The following is a 21,139-nucleotide window of genomic DNA, read 5'->3' as shown; positions in this document are numbered from 1 at the left end:
ATTGTTTGAAGCCTAATTGCTCTTCTTATGGTCCAGCCCATTCTGAATATCAATCAAATGTGTGATTTAATTTGGATTTGATTCTGAAATTTGAATTCTCTACAAATAATACTTGGAATTCGGAAAGAAAAAAGAATGGGGCGAAATTAAATATTTCTAAAATTTCTCTATTTTTTAATTATTTTTTGAAAGGCATAACCTTTTAGTTATTAATGACTCTTAGCTATACATATTTATACAACTATAATTACAAATATTCATACTATAAAAATTCCACCATATACTTCACATCAATTGTCACACATAAATCGCATCTCGAAAGGGACGATAGACTAGCCGGGGGGGTTGATATGGCAGGAAGAAATGATAGGGGCGACCATCCGCCTGTTCTTGCATATCTCACCATAGCCATCGCCATTTTGGTGACTTCAAAATCGGCTCGAAAAATATGCGAGCTTTAGGGTTTCTCTCCGCTGATTGAAAAATGAAAGCAATGATGGTGAAGATGTTTTAGGGTGTGACATCGTCGTTTGACTCCAGGATGCAAATTTTCATTTGACCCTCTTAAATATAATAATTTGCTTTTGAAATGCTAAAATTTAGTAGTTCTCACTAATCTTTTATACAAAAAGTGGCGCATTTCGTTGTCTGACATCGACGACGATTAATCCTTATATACTTGGCGTCCGAGTCATTGAGTGAAATTTCAAAATAAAAATTATTAAGATAAGTCAACGACTTAGACGTCATGTAGACAAAAAAATTTGACGTACGTTATAGTGAAATCAAATAAAATATTTTATGTCAAATATGCAACTTGAGATAATTTTAATATGAATAATATTTCCTTTTCGTTACTCTCTCTATCTTGGTGGTCTATTTCCGTTTCATAACATTTTTATTGCTCACACATTTTGAATATTCACTTGTACAATTATCCCACCTTAAACTTTATTTTTGAAATAATATTCCACCCATCTTCTAATAGTGCATACCGGATTGTATCACGAGTTGTAATAAATGTTATAATATATTATAGTAGTACATGGATATATCGTATTGTACACGAGTTTTAACAAATTATCGGTTTGCAAGTCTGATAAAAAAAATGGGTAATAGATGAAATTATTCTTGAAGATGCTTTGCTAAGCCCAATAATAAAATCTATAGTGATTCCAATTTGATGATCTCCAAAATTGTGCAGCGTACCTGATTTAGATCACTTACACTAAACACACGATCACTATACTAAAATAATAACCGTATCAAAAAAGAAATGAGCCAAGTCGAATGGAAAAGGGAAAAAGGTTCCCTATAAACCACTCACACACACAACTACATAGACTACGGATGGTCGAAAACAAGCCATATAGCTTCACAACAAGAACAAATTCAAATCATCATTGAAAGAAATAAGAGCTCGTTCCATAAAATTTAACTGGTACTCAGCGGAGATCGTCGAAATTCAGTAACACTTTTCAAGACCATTAGATTACAAATAGATCTCACTGTCAAGCACAAACCAGTATCCCTTGCATGAAGGTAGCCAGGGGGTTATTTAAGTACCCGAAAAACCTCAAATGGAGGTATCGCGGAGGTATCGCCAAAAGTGCCAAACAAGAAATATTATTTCGTCAACGTCTCACTAGAGAAGCAATTATCCCTCCAATGCTGATGCTCCAGATATAATCTCTATCAATTCTGTAGTGATAGTCGCTTGACGAGTTCTGGTTGTAGACAAAAAGGAGCAATTAGATTGGTCGGCAAAGATTTGATTACTTTTTAACAATAGAATGACTGAAACGGAAAGTTTGGCTAGCATCGTTTTGGTGCATGAATAAACAAGTCAGCAAACACCCTCTTGGACTTTGTAGTTATAATAATGCAATGAGATAGGCATGAAACCTGTTATAAGTGAGGGTGAGGCGGTCAAGCATCTCTCCAGCATTTCTACTTGAGCTGTCCATTGCAGACATTCTAGCTCCCTGCTCACTGCAAGCATTTTCTAAGACAGCATTGAACATAACCTGAAGGACATTAAGAGTTTTAATATCGGGTCGAAAGTAGAAATCAGTCCTAGTCTTATTTATCGAACCCATATCTAACAACATACACATGAGAATTGGAACTCTGTCAGATTCTGAAGCACTTCTGACTTTGTTTCAGCACCTTCAACTTCATAAGAATCCAATAACCCAAGTTGACCCCCAGCTTCAGATTCTCTCTCAACAATCTATATCATCATTGGAAGGAATTAGCATGCAGCATGTATACACTTTCACGAAATGAGTTATCATAAAATTCGGTGACTTCAGTCGATGCAATAACTTACCTCAGGAGATAAAATAGTGGATACTGATGGAATAAACGAGACCACTGATTGGAACTTATTGTACACAATCCTTAGTGCATCATATTCTACATTCTTTAAGATGTCATCAGCAAGTACAGCAACCTGTACAGACCAGTAGTATTAGAAAACAAGAAGTGGGGAGAAAACATGAACCAGATTCCAGCATTAGATTAATTGGAAGTCTCTAATCTGGAAGATTGATATGATAGAGAGGCATCTACAGGGGGGTAAAACAAAAAAAAGCACGGAAAAAAGACAACCTGAGTATAGTTCAGAGGATTCTTCTGCAACTCGGTTAGGGCTAGCTCAATATCATTCTTGGAGTCTCGAACAAGTTGGGCCTTGGCTTTCTCACCCACAATAACATACTTGCATTCCTTGTCAGGACCTAAACCACAAAACTTATGGTTAATAGATTTTTTTTCTCTATAAGAATCGGGAAGAAGGAAGGGAAGGAGAGACAGAAGATACCAAAATTTAACTTCTTGAGGCCCCTGCTAACTTTCACTGAAGTAGAATTGATACCACCACACAGACCTTTATCGGAGGAAATTGTAACAACAACAGTCTTCTTCACATCAACACCTAATGCATCCAAACACGTGGACAAGCAGAATACAGAATGAGATCTTGTCTTTAAGGAAATAGGCACAAGTTAGAATTTATTTGTAGGAGATATTTAAGGGTTTACCAGCAGAGGAGATAAAGGCATAACAATTTCTATAGAGATTTGAGCATACCATTTATAGAAACAAAAACAGTATTGTGGTCTTTTCTTTTATGATCAAAGGATGTAAGATAAGCATTAAGCACTCGATAGGAGCATGCTAGCAGCCAGGTGAGTTAATCTATGCAGGAAATATCAGGCCAAAAAACTGTATTTTGACAAGGGCATTGTTATATACAGATAAATAGAGGATATATTTGAGACAAAAACAAATGGTGATCACAACAGTTAATGATTTTACAAACTCTTTGTCATCCGCACCAACGCTACTTTTGAGAGTTTTCTTGATGAGCTTATTGTAAAACCAAAACACATCATGCAAATGATGTGAATTAATAAGTCTTAACTTAAATAAAATATAAGGGCTTGGCAGGAACGGATCCTAACTCCAGATGAGTAAATGATAAAATCTGATGGAAGTAATCTTAATGACATCTAATGAATGGAAACATATTTTTTTAGGATGGCTAAGGAAGGTTTTAGCTCAATGTCATAGGTAAGCCGTGAGAAAAACGATAATGCGATGGTCTTGAGATGAATCCAATTGCTATCAAAACATATAAAACATATGATGATCTGAATTAATCATATTAATATTCACCCACACACTTCACAGATTTTTTAAAATATCATATTTTCCTAGTTTCCCCTAATGACAAATTCATGTGCAGAAGCCACCACCGAGTTTAAGTTAAACAAGGCCATTGTAATATGCAGAGTATATTTTGTAGACAGCATAATACACTGAACCCAATGAGAGACCAAAATATTTATACACAAACTTACTTGGAAGGTCACCAAGAAGAGCAGTGAATGGTTGCCACAGACCACGTGAGTTTTCAGTTTTTGACTGAATAGCTCGGAGCTTTGAAGCTGCAACCATCTTCATAGCCTTTGTGATTTTTTGAATATTTTTGACACTCTTCATACGATTGCGGACTGTAGATATGTGGGTTTTCCATCACAATAGTTCAGTCAAACAAAAGAGTCATAATAATTTGGTAACTGACTGATGATATCATCAGTGGTTCAAGAGTCATCATACCAATTTGAGTTGACACAAATCGAACTCCCAAGAAAGATTGATCCCTGTTGGCATGAAATTTGCATATTCAGTTAGAAGTAAAGATGTGAAAATTGATTATGAATATTATATGCAACTTTTAAAATGCAAACAAAGTGAAAATCTTGATAACCCATAAATAACATACGAGGGGTCGTATATACAGTAACAATTCTTCTATGTGTCAACTTAAGAGTAACATGTTCTTTATAAAGTATTCACTGCAAGTTCAATCACATGACTCGCATGAGGCCCATAGGTCCAAAATTGTTATAGGAGTAGTATTTATCTAATCAATGTAACCAGCTACTAATATTTTCTTTGAACCTATCTATTTCTTATAACTTTAGTACAGTAACAGTTAAATCCTGGTTTCAACTTTCCACCAATGCCCTTAGTCCATAATGGTGTAGCTCATTATCCTTCAATATATAATCAGAAACAACATATCCCATACTTTTAAGTATGATACCTATTGCTTTTAACTAAACAATTTTCAAAAAATATCCTTAGATGTAATGTTTCTCGGGATAACAAGTAACAGCTTTGATATATTTGAGTCGTGACTGATTATTTATAATATAAGATATGCTTCAGTCAAGGTTATAATAACATCAAGAGAATGATTTCCATCTTAGACACACGCCACTGGTCCAACATAATAGACGAGGCCAAAGGGAAAAACGTCAGGAACCCCATTAAATCTGCACATTTCACAACTTTGTAACCCGTCAAAACAGGAAAAAAATTATATGTCCACTACCCATAACTACAAACACAACCAGAGATGACAAGAGAATAAGCTAATACAACTATGAGCTTCATAAAACACTAGCAATCAGAGACAATGAAGGGAGGCAATTAAGCTGCAAGAGATGCCGCATTGAGTGATTTGTAAAACCAACACGTTGTACATTAGCTGCAAGAGGTGCCGCATTGACACCAAGTCTTCTGCTTTACAAACATAACAGTAAAATTAACACAAATTCACACTTAATAACGCGATAAAGAGCAAATCCTATACCCCTAACATTGGTTGAAACGGCGAAGAATGGCACAAATCCAAATGAAGCTACAGCCGAAACTGATGCTAAAACGGAATCAACCAAACACGCGCGCGCGCATATTTATTATCATCGACAACAACAACAACACATTCAGAAGAAAAAGTGAAAGCAAAACAGATCGCATCGTACTCCGAAGGAACGATAGACGAGCGGAGGGGATTGATAGGGCGGGGAGAAATGATAGGGGCGGCGATCCGCCTGCCCTCGCGTCTCAAAGCAGCCATCGCCATTTGTAACTCTTCAAAATTAGATCGGAGAAAATTCGAGCTCTAGGGTTTCTGTTGAAAATGGAAGAGGTGAAGACTGGTAATGACTAGTTCTATCGTGCACGACGTCGTTTGACTCCGGATGCAAAATGCTAGTACTAGAATTGAGGGATATAATTCAATAAAATAAGAGAAATAAATTAACTGAAGTGTAATATGTAGTCAATAGGTTTAAAATAAAAAAGTGAATTAATATTTTAGAACGAACTAAGATGATAAAAATAAATTAGTTTTTGGGAACAAATGAAATATTATGATCTATGAGAGTATGGCCTTGACCCACCACTTATCCACTCATTCCATTTATAAAATAATTCATCTTTTATAATTTTGATTTATCCATCAAAATTAGTTATAATTTTAGAATTTTTAATATTATTAATGATATGAGTTTTATTATTTACTAATATATTTGTAATTATTTCTTCTCTATTTTTTTCTCATACTTTATTGATTTTACATTAAAATTCATGTTATTCTAAAAGATTAGAGTGGATTAACTAATTTGAAGATGATTTCTTGAGCCCAACAATAAATCTTGAAGGTCCCAATTTATCCAAAATCAAAGGCCCAAAATATTCCGTCTCCTTCCTCACAAACAACAATGAAAAAGCTATATATAGTAGCTGACCAAGAACAATCGACTGGCGGTAAGGATTACTATGGCAAATCCTAATCCATCTTCTAACACCTACACACTTAATAATAATTGACACCATCACTCGTGTATGTGTGTATGTATTAGGAGATGGATTAGGATTTGCCGTAGGTGATCCTCTCCGATCCACTGGAGACCTTCGTCAACTCCCACTTTGTGCAAAATTCATCACCCATGTTGACGATGAAACGATTTTCAATATAAAAATGTTTTATACTGAAATCAATTCGTCCATTTATATATCTGGATTGGCCGAACAATAAAAACAAAATTGAGGTGTCGAACTGGTAATGAAAGTCAATGGGATATATAAAATGGGCCCATCTAATGTGTAATGTGTGGATTATTTTAATTGGGCTCTCAAAATTTGGGCTTCATAATTCAATAGCCTTCACTTGACCAAAATTAATAAGTAGGACTATACGATGAATTACTCTAAATCATCAATTCCCAAATACAAAAATTTAAGATGTTAATTTGGAGGTCCAAACACAAAATCTGTTTAACAGAGTAAATGTGCACACAATTTTGACTTGAAGTACATTGGAGAGATCTAGCATTGTGGTGGTCCCAATAGACATTGTGGTTTGATATCACGATCGCTTTATACCACTTTCCTAACATATTCAATCATATATATGGATTATATAAATTATTCAACAAAATCTTCGATTTCACGAGTTCTATAGTTTTTCTCATTTCTTCGTTAGCAGTCATTAAATCATGTGATGTGTCATAGAATAGTTATATGCTAATAGTGATTCATAATAGATCTCAATAATGAAATAATTTATCTTGAACATATGCATATGTCCAAATTTTCTTAAAAAGAATAAAAGTGTACCAAGAGATAAGCATATGCTTATGTCCAATTTCCTCCTAGCATCTCAAAAGTTCTACGATTCCAATTCATTTTAACACTTCAATAATTTAATTTTAAAGAAGAATTAATTAATTATATTCTCAAGAAATTAATAAAGACTAAGAAAATATTTAGCGAAGACTTCCAAGTCAATCCTAATAATTCCAAGTGGCAAGGACAGTGGACAAAGAATTTGATGCCAAATAGCCCATCATTTGATGTCACAAACTCAATTATTACCCCTTCCAAGTATTTCAAAGTGGAATAAAAACATTAAATTAGGATATATTTTGATGTCCTTTCCTCTAAGAAAAGCTCTTCATGTTTTGCTTAGTATGAAAATAATTGGCTAACATTAATTGCTTTTTCTTTCATCTAACGTTTAGATTTTGGATGTTTTCTCATAATTGTCATTCAACTCATAATAATAGTAATAAAAAAGATAGGAAACTAGTTTTGGTGAATTGGTATACACTATAGTGATGCTAGAGGCTAAACTCACTGCGGTATTTTGGGCAAGCAAATTTAAAATTGATTCGGATGAGCTGTTGTTGAGTCATTTAAATTGATTTTATATGTGACGTATTTGATTCATATCAAAATGGTTAAAGTCTTTAGAGATAATTTTAATAATTGTGTAAATGTCTCTGTTATAAATTTCAAAGGTTTTTATACTTTGCGATAAACAAATACTCCACTATACTACAAAAAATGTTACGTACTCCTATTTTATTTCAGCTGTGACACCGAAGTAGTGCGTTGGTTAAAATTTTCCACAAATTGTCACTAAAAGTTATAAAACCTAGTATATATTAATATTTGAATATGTGACGAATATATGGTCGGAATATAAAATGAGATATCAGATTCAAACAAAAAACTAGTTTAAGAAAAAATACCATGACATTTCATACTCAACTACTCAAGTATAACTAAAAAAATATTGTATACAAATATATAACAAACATATCGCTTAATCAAAAGTGATTAAAAACGCATATTTATTGTAATTTGAAATAAATTTAAACCATAAACAGTTCTCATATTTACTGTGTCATCTCCTAAAAGCTGAAACGGTTTAATTAATTGTTACTATCATTATGTGTTTGTCAAAATAACTATTAAGGCACATGTCTATCCTTGTCGATAAATAGTATTGGATCAAACGAAAACTAGAACTTTTTTTACGATATATTTTATATAACATGATGAAACTTTGTCAACCTAATAGCGACCTAATTTATGGCCTAGTAGTATTTTAGAAGTAATAAATATTAAACAAAATAATAAGGATTTGGAAGAACCCTATTGCATCTAACGTGGACGTCTCTATATGTAACTATGTGGTGACAATTTAATGTGAATCAATGACTTATCCGTTATCATTCAATTAGCCAGCAATATAACCCCCTTTTAAGGCGAGAGACTAAATAAATACAAAATATATTGTCATAATATTTGCCCATTTTATGCAATAATGTTGTACTAATAATTAAATAAAACAAATTTATACATGACATTTCAAAACCTTTGTAATACTCTCGCGGATATGTGACCAACGAATTAAAATGTTAATCATTTTTCCTTTCTTTCAAATGTATAATTTAGAGAATGCGCAAAAATTAGATGTCTGGATTATCATAAAAGATTAAGAGACTTTAGAACTAGCTCAAAAGTAGTGAGTTTTTGTCACAATCAAACTATATGTATTAGTTTTAAATTACCTTAATATGATTATTAGACTGTTAAAATTTCTGAATAATTGGAAGACACGACTCGTAGCTGTATATCATTATCTATATATCCCAGAATATATATGTAGGGTTTCAAAAATAGCATATTCTTGATATAAAAGCATACGTATAGTCCTTTAATTTCATATTTCATATCCACAAGAAGAAATGGAGTAATAAGGGAAACTAGCAAGCACCTCTAAATTTGTCAAATCTCGAATAATATCACATTTTGTGATCCAAATCATAGCAACTTCATTTTCTACAATCAGAAAATATATATTCTACTTCGTGACCACTTTAACTCTATAAATTCATGTATTCGTATCAATATTAGATAATGTTTGTTTATTCTGTACGTACTATACCGATATACATAACGTATTTTGTATTTAATCCCAAAAGGAAGAAAAGTAGCGAATAATCACAAGTTTTTTGTTTTAAAAAATAAACCCAACATAATACTCCACTATATAAGAATGAATTTATATTTTAATTTATTATTAGATTAAATAACCATACTTTCACCAATTGATATAATCAATCCGCATATAACAACTTAACACACCTAATCAAATACTATCGTTTACTTATAAGGTAAAAGCATCAACCACATTTCCCACCAAGTGTTGTATCACTGTCAAACAAACGAATTTTAGTAAACAATTTGTTGCGTAAGTGGGTAATATTCTATGCCTTTCTGTGCGCAATGGAATTATTCTAATCTCTAATCATCCATTTTGGAATAAATGCCAAAAAAAGAAGAAAAACATAAAAATCAAGATACTAGAAATAAAGAAATGAGTGGCAAACACGACGTAGCCACGGTCCCAATAAAATTAATAAAAACGTTTTCAAAAGCATCCGTTGCACCGAGTCCCACGCGCGTGGCCTGACTTTGAATTTTAACCCCCAACCAACAACTAGTTCTACTTGGTCTACTCAATTTTAAATATAAAATTGAAATGTTATAATTGTAAAATGACCCCTTAGCTATTCCAAAACGACACTTTGCGAAGATTTTTCATTTATAAATTGGATCTAGATGTAGGGACTTTAATAGTGCTAAACACACGCCAATTAACATGCATGTTTTAATTAATTTTATTAAGTATTAAAAGTATATTTATTTAACATGACACACTTCCCTATATCGGATGGAATATGGCCCTTATTCAACGTCCATAAATTATTTAACATAACTTTTTAGTGGTTAATTTTTTTTGTCATCTATTGTTAAACAAAATTTCACTACTATATTACGTTAATTTGCATGGAAATGCAATGCGTCAAAATGTAATATTTCTCGTTCCCTCCATTCAGAATATATTGACCAATTAATGAAAACTGATTGATAATTGATGTATATTATGAATTTATAATTAGATTAACGCCAAGAAGGTCCATTTAGATATAGAGTAATTAATTGGGATGGTTTGAGCTTTGACTCTTGGTACTTGGGTTCGAGGATGGCATGATACCCACGCTTATCTACTATCCAAAAATAATTTTAGAGAAGAGGGTTGAAACCAAGTTTAGCCATAATTAAGGAGTGCAATAAGTACGAGGAGCAAGTTGATCCCATCTCCCACCGACTCTGTTCTTGGTTGACGCTGAGCTGCTGATGTCTTTCTTCTTATTCTTCTTGCTCTGCTTTCATTATCTGCTCGTTGTTCATCTGATTTTTGGCTGGTGTTTAGTGCCTCCTCATAGGGGTGGGTCGATACGATATATCGTATCGAAAACGTTGTATCGTGTACCGTATCGAAAATATCGATATGAAAGAATTTCATATCGTTATCGTATCGAAAGTTCGATATATCGAACTTTCGATATAAAAAAATTTCATATCGTTATCGTATCGATATTTCGATATATCGTACCGAAATTCGATATATCGTTAAATATCGATATATATCGAAAATTTTCGATATATATCGAAAATTTCGATATATATCGAAAATTTCGATATATATCGTATTTTCGATATAAAACGATATATCGCGATATAAGGAAATTCATATCGTTATCGTGTCGAAAACTTACGATACGATATCGTATCGTATCGAAAATTACGATATATCGAAAATTCGATAATTTTTCGATATTTTTCAATACGATACGAGCGATATATCATTTTTTTGGTATTTTTCCCCAGCCCTACCTCCTCAACCGTCTCTCGACTCTTCTCTTGGGATGCGAGCTATCTATTTTCTTCGGTATGCATTGATTAGTCTAGTTGTAAGCTTATGAACCTTATGTGTTTTGTTAGCCATGCATGAGGTTTGTTGGTGTTTTTGTTGTCGTTTCATTTGTTTTGCTTCTTGTTTTGGACCCTTCCTTACCACGTCGGTGGTATGAGATTTTTGGTATAATCGAAAAAAGATACAAAATAAATCAAATTGTTTCATATTCGTATCAAAAGTCACCATAATACTTTTTCGACGTGGATCACATATTGTAGTATAGTTCTATATACTAAAGACTAGAAAACATATATAGTGTATCATATTGACCAAACTATGTATATACTACAATACATTTCAGGTGCAAAGTTGAGAAATAGATTGGCATGTGGTTTGTTTTCTGTTAATTTGCAAGTGATGCACATGGACATGTCTTTCTCTTTATGTAGACAAGATTACAAAGTTTAAAGTAATACACAATCTTATTTTTCTATATGTGAGCTTTACCAAAGTCTTGGGATTCTATTTTGTTGCAATAATTCACAGATCTCACTTCTTTTTATTTATTTTATTCACATGCAGGAATCAGGATGATATTAGGCGTCTCGTAATGACCTAGTCACCCGATGAAAATCCTCCAATATTATATTATACTCCTATATAACAAATAAATTAAGAAACAATTAATTAGATCACCCAATCATTATAGCTGCAAACAATTATTTTTGTTAATTGCGTGAAGTAACAAGCCAAATATGAACATTATAATCTGTACATAATGATTTGAAACACAACCGACTAGTATATATCATGATTTGGAGAAAATATTCAAGCTATGTGTGAAATAAATAAAAAAATAGTAGTGGTGGAATCGTGGTTTCATAAACAAAATTAGTCAAAGTATTCTTAATTTGATTCCCCTAGTTACAAAATATTGGTTGTTTGTGCAAATTAGTTGACTCTGCTATATTATTCTAAATAAGAGTGCAGATGATATATGTGCATGTTACACGGATTCTCTCTGCAATGATTATTTCGGCTCTAACCAACAATTAGGTTTAGGAATGTGCTAATTTTATAATCGCATAAAATTAATATATGATGTTTTAAAATAACATTCAAGATCTATAGTAGTAAATGGTGTTCTTTCACGAAATTTCACTTTCCTTTCTTCTTCTTCTTTTTTATAGTAAAAGCACTTTTGTATCGGAAATGAGCTATTGAAGTAAATGAAATAATTTCTAAATTAATAATATAAAGACGAACAAAATCGGTACTAGTAATAATTTTTTGAGTGATTCTATTAGACTAAATTATGGCTAAGTGGCTAACTATGATTTTGGATTAAATAAAAGATCGTTTTGAGTCCTCTTCAAAATCATGTATTACTAGTTTTTTTTACTATTATGACTTCACTAAATATTTATTACTAATATATATTATGGTAAATATTATTGCTCTGGATAATATTATTATTGAACTAAGAAATTGAAACGATGTAAGTTATATATATGCCCATGGGTCAATCATTTGCATATTTTAACATAGTTAATAGTATTATGATTTTGAAACGAGATAAGAGACAATATTATTAATTAATTATTGAATAACAATGAAAGTTGATAATATTACTTAGTTACTATAGCTTATGCACAAATAATAGTAATTCATATATGGAGTACTATATGGTTCAAGCTTTTATCTGCACACAAAATTGGTTGCATGGATATTCTGGTGGCAATATTTTATTTTTGTTATATAATTATAAATTATCAAACTATATTACGCTAACTCAAAGTGACACAATTTTTTTTTGTGATGACATACTCTAACGGACACATTTTCTAAAATGAACATCACTTTATTTGTTTATTTTTATCCACACTCTGTTTAATTCACAAAACAACCTTCATAGTTTTTTATGTCAAATAATTAAAAAATATTTCATTCATAGTTTTTTATACCAAATAATTAAAAAATATTTTATTTAGAATCAGGGGCGGAGACAGGAATTTGTAGTGAAGGGGGCAAATTTATCTATGAATTTTTTTTTAAGAATTTGAAAAAGGGGCATTTAGGGAAAAATTAAAAGAAATAAATTTTAAAACAGATAATATATCTATGGGGAAAAAAAATTGAGATGGGGCAAATGCCCCTCCTACCATCTTACTAGATTCGTCCCCGAATTAGAATGCGACAGAGATAGTGGAGTATATTTTAATATTGTACTATTTTTTTTGACACCTTTTTAATATTGTATTTTTAATAGATAATGAAGAGTTTGAAGACTATATATGAGCCCGATGAAAAAAAATTAGTGTGATTAACTCATAACTCTAGAAAAAGTAGCCTACAATGTGATGGACTGGTTTGATTGGCGTTACTAATTGGATGTAATTAATAATTATCCATGCATTCCGCTTGTTTGTTCTGTGGTTCTATTTGTCAGTTTGTAATTTGCATAACTATGTATTATTGATATTTGAAGATTTATGAATAGAATATAGTAATCCATCTTCTCACAATACGAGTAGCTTTTTAGTATTTTAGTTAGTCCCGTGGTAAAAGTTTTGTGTAATTTTTATTATAAATAAAGTAGGTCTCATATCTGTTAATTCATAATTTTATTTATAAAATTAAAAAAAAATGAAACTTGTATTTTACTAATTTCTTTTAACATTATGTTTAAAAGAGTCTATACAATCGTATTGTCTATTTGGGGCGGAGGGGATAATTACAAAAAAATTGAAGGATCGCATAGTAAAACGGAAAGCTAATAATTCCACGTCGCCATCTCACACGTGTCAATGCAGGAGTGGTTTCTCGAACTCAGTCGACTTTTCTGGCATCCTTCGACAGCAATGGCAGGCGCGTCCATACTATACTAGGTTTAATTATTCGTAATCAAACAGTACTCATTAATCTTTCGAAAACAACTATAGCAGTAGTATAATGTAATGAGTTGATAATAATTAAAATAGTGTATATCAATTTTTCATTCAAACCCCCTTCTGCCACACAATGAGGGAATTTAGATGCCTGCCAATCGCTTTTATTTGTGTGAACTCAAATTATGTATATATTCCTATAATTTACTTTTATTTTACATGTTAATGCATAAGATGATAAGAACGCGATTTTTTTTAAAATACACACTGAAATATTAAGAGAAAAATATAATGACAGTATAATAGCAATACCGTAAAATTTGCAACCCATAATATTTATAAAAAGAATTGCAATTTTACTACAAGATAGACTTGATTTCCATCACAAAATTAAAGGTTTATTGGTTTAGTAGTACATGTATTTTCCAATATAGTCTACACATATAGTACAACATACATGCAATATTAGTAGTAAGATATACTACTGTAAAAGAAAAATTTTCATGTCATAGTATATACTATAGTACTATAATAAAATATGATCATATATTTTTTAATAATATACTTAAATCTTATGGTAATATTCAAGTATTTAAATTGAATAATGTATATACTTTATCCGCTCATTTTGAGCTATATTATGTTAATTAATTTACTTCCATTGCGAAAAAAAGACAATCTCTTTTCACACACTTTATTTCGTCGTAGGAGTACTCTATTTTGTTTTTATCACATATACTAAACACAATATATGTAACCAATGTTTTGGTTTATAACTCCAAATGAATTGGATCCCCTAATAAAGTTTAAGGCTTATAACCCCCCCCTACCCCCCCCCCCCCCCCCTCCCACCTGCCCACCCCACCATTGTAGTTCAAAAGGTCTATATAATGAGTGGATGAACAACTCAAACCATTTCAGTTATCCACAATAACCTTCAATTATTGCCTTCCATTTGTCGTCTCTCAACGACAACAAGCAGAAGCATCAATTTTAGTTTGCAATTATTTCTCAAGAATCCGTTACCAGTTTCCAATTTTTAATTCTTGGACATAGGAAATCATCGACGCAGATTGTTGGCATTGCCTATTTTTCTGGAGCCAATCGCAACTGCTTTTTAACCGAATTTTACCCTCTTTTACTTACTGAGCCTTCTGATTTCGTTGGAGGGAGTTTCTTTTCTCCCGGGGAAAAAAGATTCATTTTTTCGCTTATTTCTAAATCATTATCCCCAATTAAACAAGGGTTTCCACTTCCGTTTGTTAATCATGCAAATCAAGAAGCTTGTTGCCATGCCGTCTCGCACCGGGAGGCATTTGCAGCGCTATAATAAGGGATTTCGTCAGGTTGTTGGGTACGTATTCTCAATTTCTTCTTTAGATTTGGGGATTTTTTTTTTTCTGTAATGTTCATCAACTGTTTGTTGAATTGCCACCGTGGCGTACTTTTTTTTATTAAAATAGTTTATTTATGGAATTGTGCCTAATATTTCATCCCGTTTCTGCAAATTTATGCAGATGTATTCCATATAGAATCAGAGACACCAAAAAAACTCATTCGATCGATGATATCACACTCGAAGATTTGGAGATCCTTTTGATCAGCTCTCAAAAGAGTGCAAGACTTATGTTCCCTAAGGTAAAAATTGATGAACATCTCAATTCTTTTTGATGAAAAACCGATAATCACGACATCAAAGTGTATAATTGATCCTTGGTCTAAGCATTGTTCGATTTGCAATTGAATTCATCAGGGTGGATGGGAACTCGATGAAGATATCGAACTGGCAGCTTCACGAGAGACCTTAGAGGAAGCCGGCGTAGTTGGCCTTCTAGGGGTGAGTTTTTGGCTTATTTCTCTTCTGATAAGACCAATATTTGTATTCACACCTCTAGATTCATCATCTAAAGCTCTTTTATTTTCCAATTACTGCAGGAAAAATTGGGTGAATGGATTTTCAAGAGCAAAAGCCAAGAGAAGTATCATGAGGGATCCATGTTTCCCTTGTATGTCACCGAGGAATTGGAAGTATGGCCAGAGAAAAGCCTTCGCCATCGAGTTTGGGTATGCCCTTAACTGAAAAATGCAAACTTTTGTGAACATGATGTTTTATGGTACTAGTTCTGATGTGGGATCATATCATTTTCTTGCAGATGACTGTGAATGAAGCTCGGGAAGCTTGTGCGGCTGTGTGGATGAAAGAAGCTTTGGATGAATTCGTTTGTCAGTTCAATTGTCAATCAAGAGAAGTAGAGGTTGATGAAGTCCCTCTCACATCTTGTTTATTAACATTGTGTGGCAGCGAAGACTTAAGCTTCGCCATTGGAGCCAAAACTGCTGACAATGAAGTTGATTGCTACTTAATCAGTTGAGAAACTAAGTTGCTCGATTTTTTCTCCAAAATGGAGCCGCAACAAGAGCTGCTTGAAGATGAGGGTTTAACTAGATAGGCAAAAGTGTACAAATTGGTCACCTTGATTATTCATTCATGGAAGCCCCGTTGATTCTTCAAGCGGTTGTGTTTTCGAAGTTTTTGGGAAATTAGGGGCAAATTCAGCAATCAACTTCTTTGTCTGTAAATGAGAGATTGTGGTATCATGGATATAGAGTTAGGTCACTGTATTATTAAATCGATGTCCAATTAACCGGTATATACTATCAGAAATCCTTTGTACATGCACTTTGATTGATAAATTTTAACTTGTGTTTTGGGGATTTTATTTGTGCCCTCTTATCTCTTTCATCAACATGTGTTTGTTTCTCTTTTGTTACCCAAGAAACAAGACAAATGTGAAGGGGTCAACTGAGATCTTGATTGTTTTGATTTTTAGTGATTATATTTAATACTAGTGGAGTATATATGTAAAGAGGTGATGAGGCTTTGAAAATGATATTGCTCCCCAACAACTACGTCTCTTTCATAAATTTATGAAAAAATGATGCCAAAAAATAATGACTTGTGAACAGTTTTAACCTACTATAAAGTTTTTAATTTTGCTGCAAAATTTAAAGGTATAAGTATTATTGAAATCATTTTTTAACAATGTGTTGAAAAATAATGAGATCTAATTTGATTAGCAATCAATCATTGATCTGACCATATATATCATACCATCTGTCCACTAACTATATATATACATTCTCCAACTTATTGATCAGTGAATATAAACAAGACATGACTATCTAATAGAACACACATAGTACTGGGTAAGTATGATCCTATATGATAGATTTCAAAGTGTGTTAGAAAATACAAGTGACTTGATACATGATATTAGTCATTTAATTTTTGTGTAGCTACCAAAATGGCTAATGAAAATTTTGCCCCATTAATATTATTGCTACATTTGGCGTTTAAGGTAGCACATAACTTATAAGGTATCGAAATATAAAAATACCATTTGCAATAGAATCCCACTTGTATATTGGGTGGTTGTGGAAAAATTTACAAGTTGCATATGTATGAGATTGTTAACTGATATTAAGTGTAGTTTTCTATGTTGCATTTGTTTGTTATAAAAACTTTTTTGCAGTTTTCCAAATTAACAACTGTGAGCTCAGCACTCAATAAAATACATACATACATTTTTGTTTGTTGTTGTGTAGTTTTCCAAATTATCTGCGTGCCAGTACTAAATTTTATCTATAACTATATTATATATAAGTGAGCTCAGCACTCAATAAATTACATAAGATGAGTAAATTAAAGGAGATTTATTGACTAAGACGTCCTGCCAATATACCGTATGATAAAGTAGTAGCACAAAAATCTCCTTTATAGTTTTAAGATCCCACTGTTTTATGTCCATTTCGTATCACATTTTTGTTCGTTTTTTCCCAATACAAGCTACCTCGCCAGAAGTAAAAAATCGCTCCTTAGTCATGTCTATGCACCGACGATCACTCATTACATATTCTATACGTTACAGATATAATTTGTTTAAAAAATGTAGTTTTGCATTATAATTATCCACACATTGAAGTATAATTTAATGAATAGTACATCGAAAGAATGAGGTAAAATAGTCCCCACATAAATTAGGAAAATGAAATAGTAGTACTAGTATATAAGTATTTTATTACTAAAAATGGTAGAGAGTATAAGTGACATTACAAATTAAGTGTATTTTAGCTTCTAGAAAGGAGAAAAGAAAGGTCAAACTTAAATACTATGTAGAGTGGTAACCATAAGTTAGAAAGTTAATATTAAACATGTAGTGAAGGACAAGTGTGTTCATTCAATCAATGTAGACAATATTTTTTAATCTAGAATAGTGAATTGTAAGTTGGGCTATAGTTTTGAATTCCAACTTTTGTTGCTAGTTTTGGCGTGTGAATGGGCATGACCATTTCTAAATACATAAACCGTGCACACGCCCACAAATTCAAGATTTGGTAAAAGTAAACCAATGCAACACCGACGAAACCAACCACAAACAATTTGAATTTGGATAGCACACATTGAAATACATACGTAAGGATCAAAAGTCTAACAACTTTTGTACACCAAGTTCAAACTTGTGTAGCTAATTGTAAATTACCTGGTAAATAATTAAGTAGATACATTTCTAAGTTCATGTAATTAAGCCCAAATACAGTCATTAAGTAGACGACAATCAATGATTGTCAAGTTATTCAAGCAAAAATGATTAGTTCATGTTATTTTTAGAGCACATAAATCTTTCATTGCGGCATAGGAGTATTATACTATATGCTTCTATAGGTGTACCGTGTACCCACCTTATGGTGGGACATGGGCTTAAGCCCATACCACCAATTTCTTTTTTAGTTTTTCACATTGCTAATTATATTAAAATTGACCAATATCATCTTTAGCCCTCACTAAATTGATTTAAATAAATATCAATTGTCAGAAATTAAGGGATGAAGGAATTGAAATCAGAGAGAGAAACAAAGACTAATACACTAAAAATTGGTTTGAGAACGAAAAAATATGACTTAATGAGGAATACTAAGTATTAAAATTAATTAAAAAAAAACTACTCCATGATATAAATTTAGTTTTAAGTTAGATTGATGTATTGTATTAATTTTAAATTGTACTAAATATATTATTGGTATGAGTTTTGTGTGATATATTATCACTAATGAAATCTATACCAACATTTTTTTCCGTTCCTGTATGCTTTTCTATATATACACACTTTTGTAAAGAAATTACACATGATTATTGATGCTTTAAGATTTTCAAAATATACCGAACTTTTTTCTTTCTCAATCCTACTTTCTATAAATCAACTTAAGGTAACAAGAGTTGTAAGATATTCATCATTGATTTGGTGGGGTTAATGTCTAGAACATGAAGAAGTTTCTAGAACGAAGTTAGTGCATTGCATTCACTAGCACCATACATTCATTAAGTTGGGTCTAAATTCACAACTCCTTCCTCTCTTAATTCACTTCCACTTGCATCCTACTTGCATTTCTAGATCAGCTATGAATCTTGATCCATAAACGATGAAGAAGCGTACGTGTAGCAATTTATATCACCAGAAATTGTTTATTACTACTATTGTAAAACTTCATACTAAATTAAATATGTTAAGATATGGAGTATAATTAATAACGAAAAAATCTAGGTGGGAATAGGTAAATATCACTCTCAGACCACCCCTGATTGGGATATTGATTTCAAATAATGTTAAATGACGATGGAGACGTATCAGATAAAGTGGTTCATATAAAAATAAATTACGATTTATTTCGATATAAGTAAATAAAAATACTAACAAAGTTTAAATGTATAACAATAAGTCCAAATTTCTCACGGCCGACGTAGAACTTTTGTTATTCAATACCTCTTCCACCTTTATCAGATCGAGTAAATTATCCCAATCAATAATAGTAGAAGACAAATATGTAACAATCTTTGTTTTCTTTTCCTTTATTAAAATCAACTGGCTGTAGTGAAATACTAGTAGTGGCCATAAGAAAATGCGAATGGTTATATTCCACGTAGCAATTAATCTTATAGAAAGAAAACGCAGCATCATAAGCAAAAAAATCATACCTCTTCGCAACTTCAATATATACTCCCTCGGTCCACCATTAAGAATCTCATTTCTTGATGGCGCGGATTTTAAGAAATGTAAAAAAAAGTGGGTGGAAGAAAGTTAGTGGAATGGAGATCCCAAGTGAGTGAAATGAGTTAGTGGAAGGTGGGACATTATTACCATTTACGGTAAAAGTGAACCAGTACTCCTATTCGCGGACGGACTAAAATAGAAAAACGGGACTCCTATTCGCAGACAGAGGGAGTATATACAATCACGTCAAGTTATTAACAATGCAAAATGAATTAAACTACTCCCTCAATTCCATACAAGGTGGTGGCGAGTCATCGCGGCCCGGCTGTTCACGACACCTCCACGCGGAGGAAGTGGACGGAGGATGAGTATGCCGGCGTGGCCAAGGCGTGGTTGTCGGTTTGCGACGATCCGCTGGTTGCGAACAACGGCCGTGGTCGTCAACATGTGGGCGAAGATTAGAGTAGCATATAGGAGGAAACCGCCCGCACGGAAAGGACTACAGCGGGGAGGAGTGTTGGAAGGGGTGGGAACGCATTAGGGCGGCGATCGGCCGATTTTCGGGGTTGTACGCCAACGCCCTCCGCCGGTGACTCGTGGGCGGAGAATGAGGAGGACGCCGGAGGATAGCGGAGAGTCGAGTTCTCCTTGCTTAGGGAAAGTATATAAGGAGTTCATCTTGGGAATGCTATGTGTTCTTTGAAGGACTCACGAGAAGTTCCGGGCGGGGTGCGGCGCTGGGTGGCCGAAGAAGCAGAGGCTGAACTATTCCGGTGACTACGACGCGCGGCAGCGGATCCCACGACCTCCCCCCGGATGCTGATGAGTTTCCGTTCCCTCCACCCTTTACTCGTCGCCCTCGCCCCGTTGGCCAAAAGCGGGCGCAACGGACCAGCGAGTGGAGGATCCCCCCTATCGCCACAGGAGGTCATCTCGGCACCCCCCCCACGCGCGTACACCTTATTCTCGCGTGCAAAAACGGAGAACGGATGTACAAGGTCTTCCAAGAGTGGAAGGCCGCAACCGACCTCACGGAGAAGAGGTTTCTCCACTCGATGCTCGAGAACATGCGGTGGATTTGGATGCCTTGAGGGCACCTGGTGGGGGTTCGGACGCGGGCTCGGGATACCCCGGGTGGTGGCGGCGAGGGACGGCGCGGCGACGACGAGGAGTAGAGAGTGGCGGGACTCGTGTGTGGAAGCCCATTTTTTTTAAAAAAAAATCATGTATTTTTTTTTATCTATGTACCTTTTTTTTTAATGAAATGAATGAATTTTCCCGTATATGTC

General features: G+C 33.4%; 2 protein-coding genes across 2 annotated transcripts; one reads left to right on the top strand and one right to left on the bottom strand.

The window, feature by feature from the left end:
• Positions 1-1,403: 1,403 nt before the first annotated feature.
• LOC125190320 (ATP synthase subunit gamma, mitochondrial-like) lies at positions 1,404-5,558 on the bottom strand. The gene is made up of 9 exons (XM_048087591.1): positions 5,340-5,558; positions 4,126-4,169; positions 3,867-4,019; positions 2,825-2,938; positions 2,614-2,741; positions 2,333-2,455; positions 2,114-2,233; positions 1,906-2,027; positions 1,404-1,727 (listed from the first exon to the last, which is right to left on the bottom strand). The coding sequence occupies exons 1-9, from the start codon at positions 5,438-5,440 to the stop codon at positions 1,658-1,660; spliced, it is 975 nt and encodes a 324-aa protein (XP_047943548.1). The 5' UTR covers positions 5,441-5,558; the 3' UTR covers positions 1,404-1,657.
• A 9,167-nt stretch (positions 5,559-14,725) lies between these two features.
• LOC125186027 (nudix hydrolase 18, mitochondrial-like) lies at positions 14,726-16,518 on the top strand. Its single transcript, XM_048082328.1, has 5 exons — positions 14,726-15,157; positions 15,321-15,441; positions 15,557-15,640; positions 15,739-15,867; positions 15,957-16,518. Exons 1-5 carry the CDS (start codon positions 15,072-15,074, stop codon positions 16,173-16,175), a joined length of 639 nt encoding a protein of 212 aa, XP_047938285.1. The 5' UTR covers positions 14,726-15,071; the 3' UTR covers positions 16,176-16,518.
• Positions 16,519-21,139: the final 4,621 nt, after the last annotated feature.

This window comes from Salvia hispanica, chromosome 5, assembly GCF_023119035.1.
Source record: "Salvia hispanica cultivar TCC Black 2014 chromosome 5, UniMelb_Shisp_WGS_1.0, whole genome shotgun sequence".
In the NCBI taxonomy this organism is placed as follows: Eukaryota; Viridiplantae; Streptophyta; class Magnoliopsida; order Lamiales; family Lamiaceae; genus Salvia; species Salvia hispanica.
This window is presented reverse-complemented; position numbering and strand designations above follow the sequence as displayed.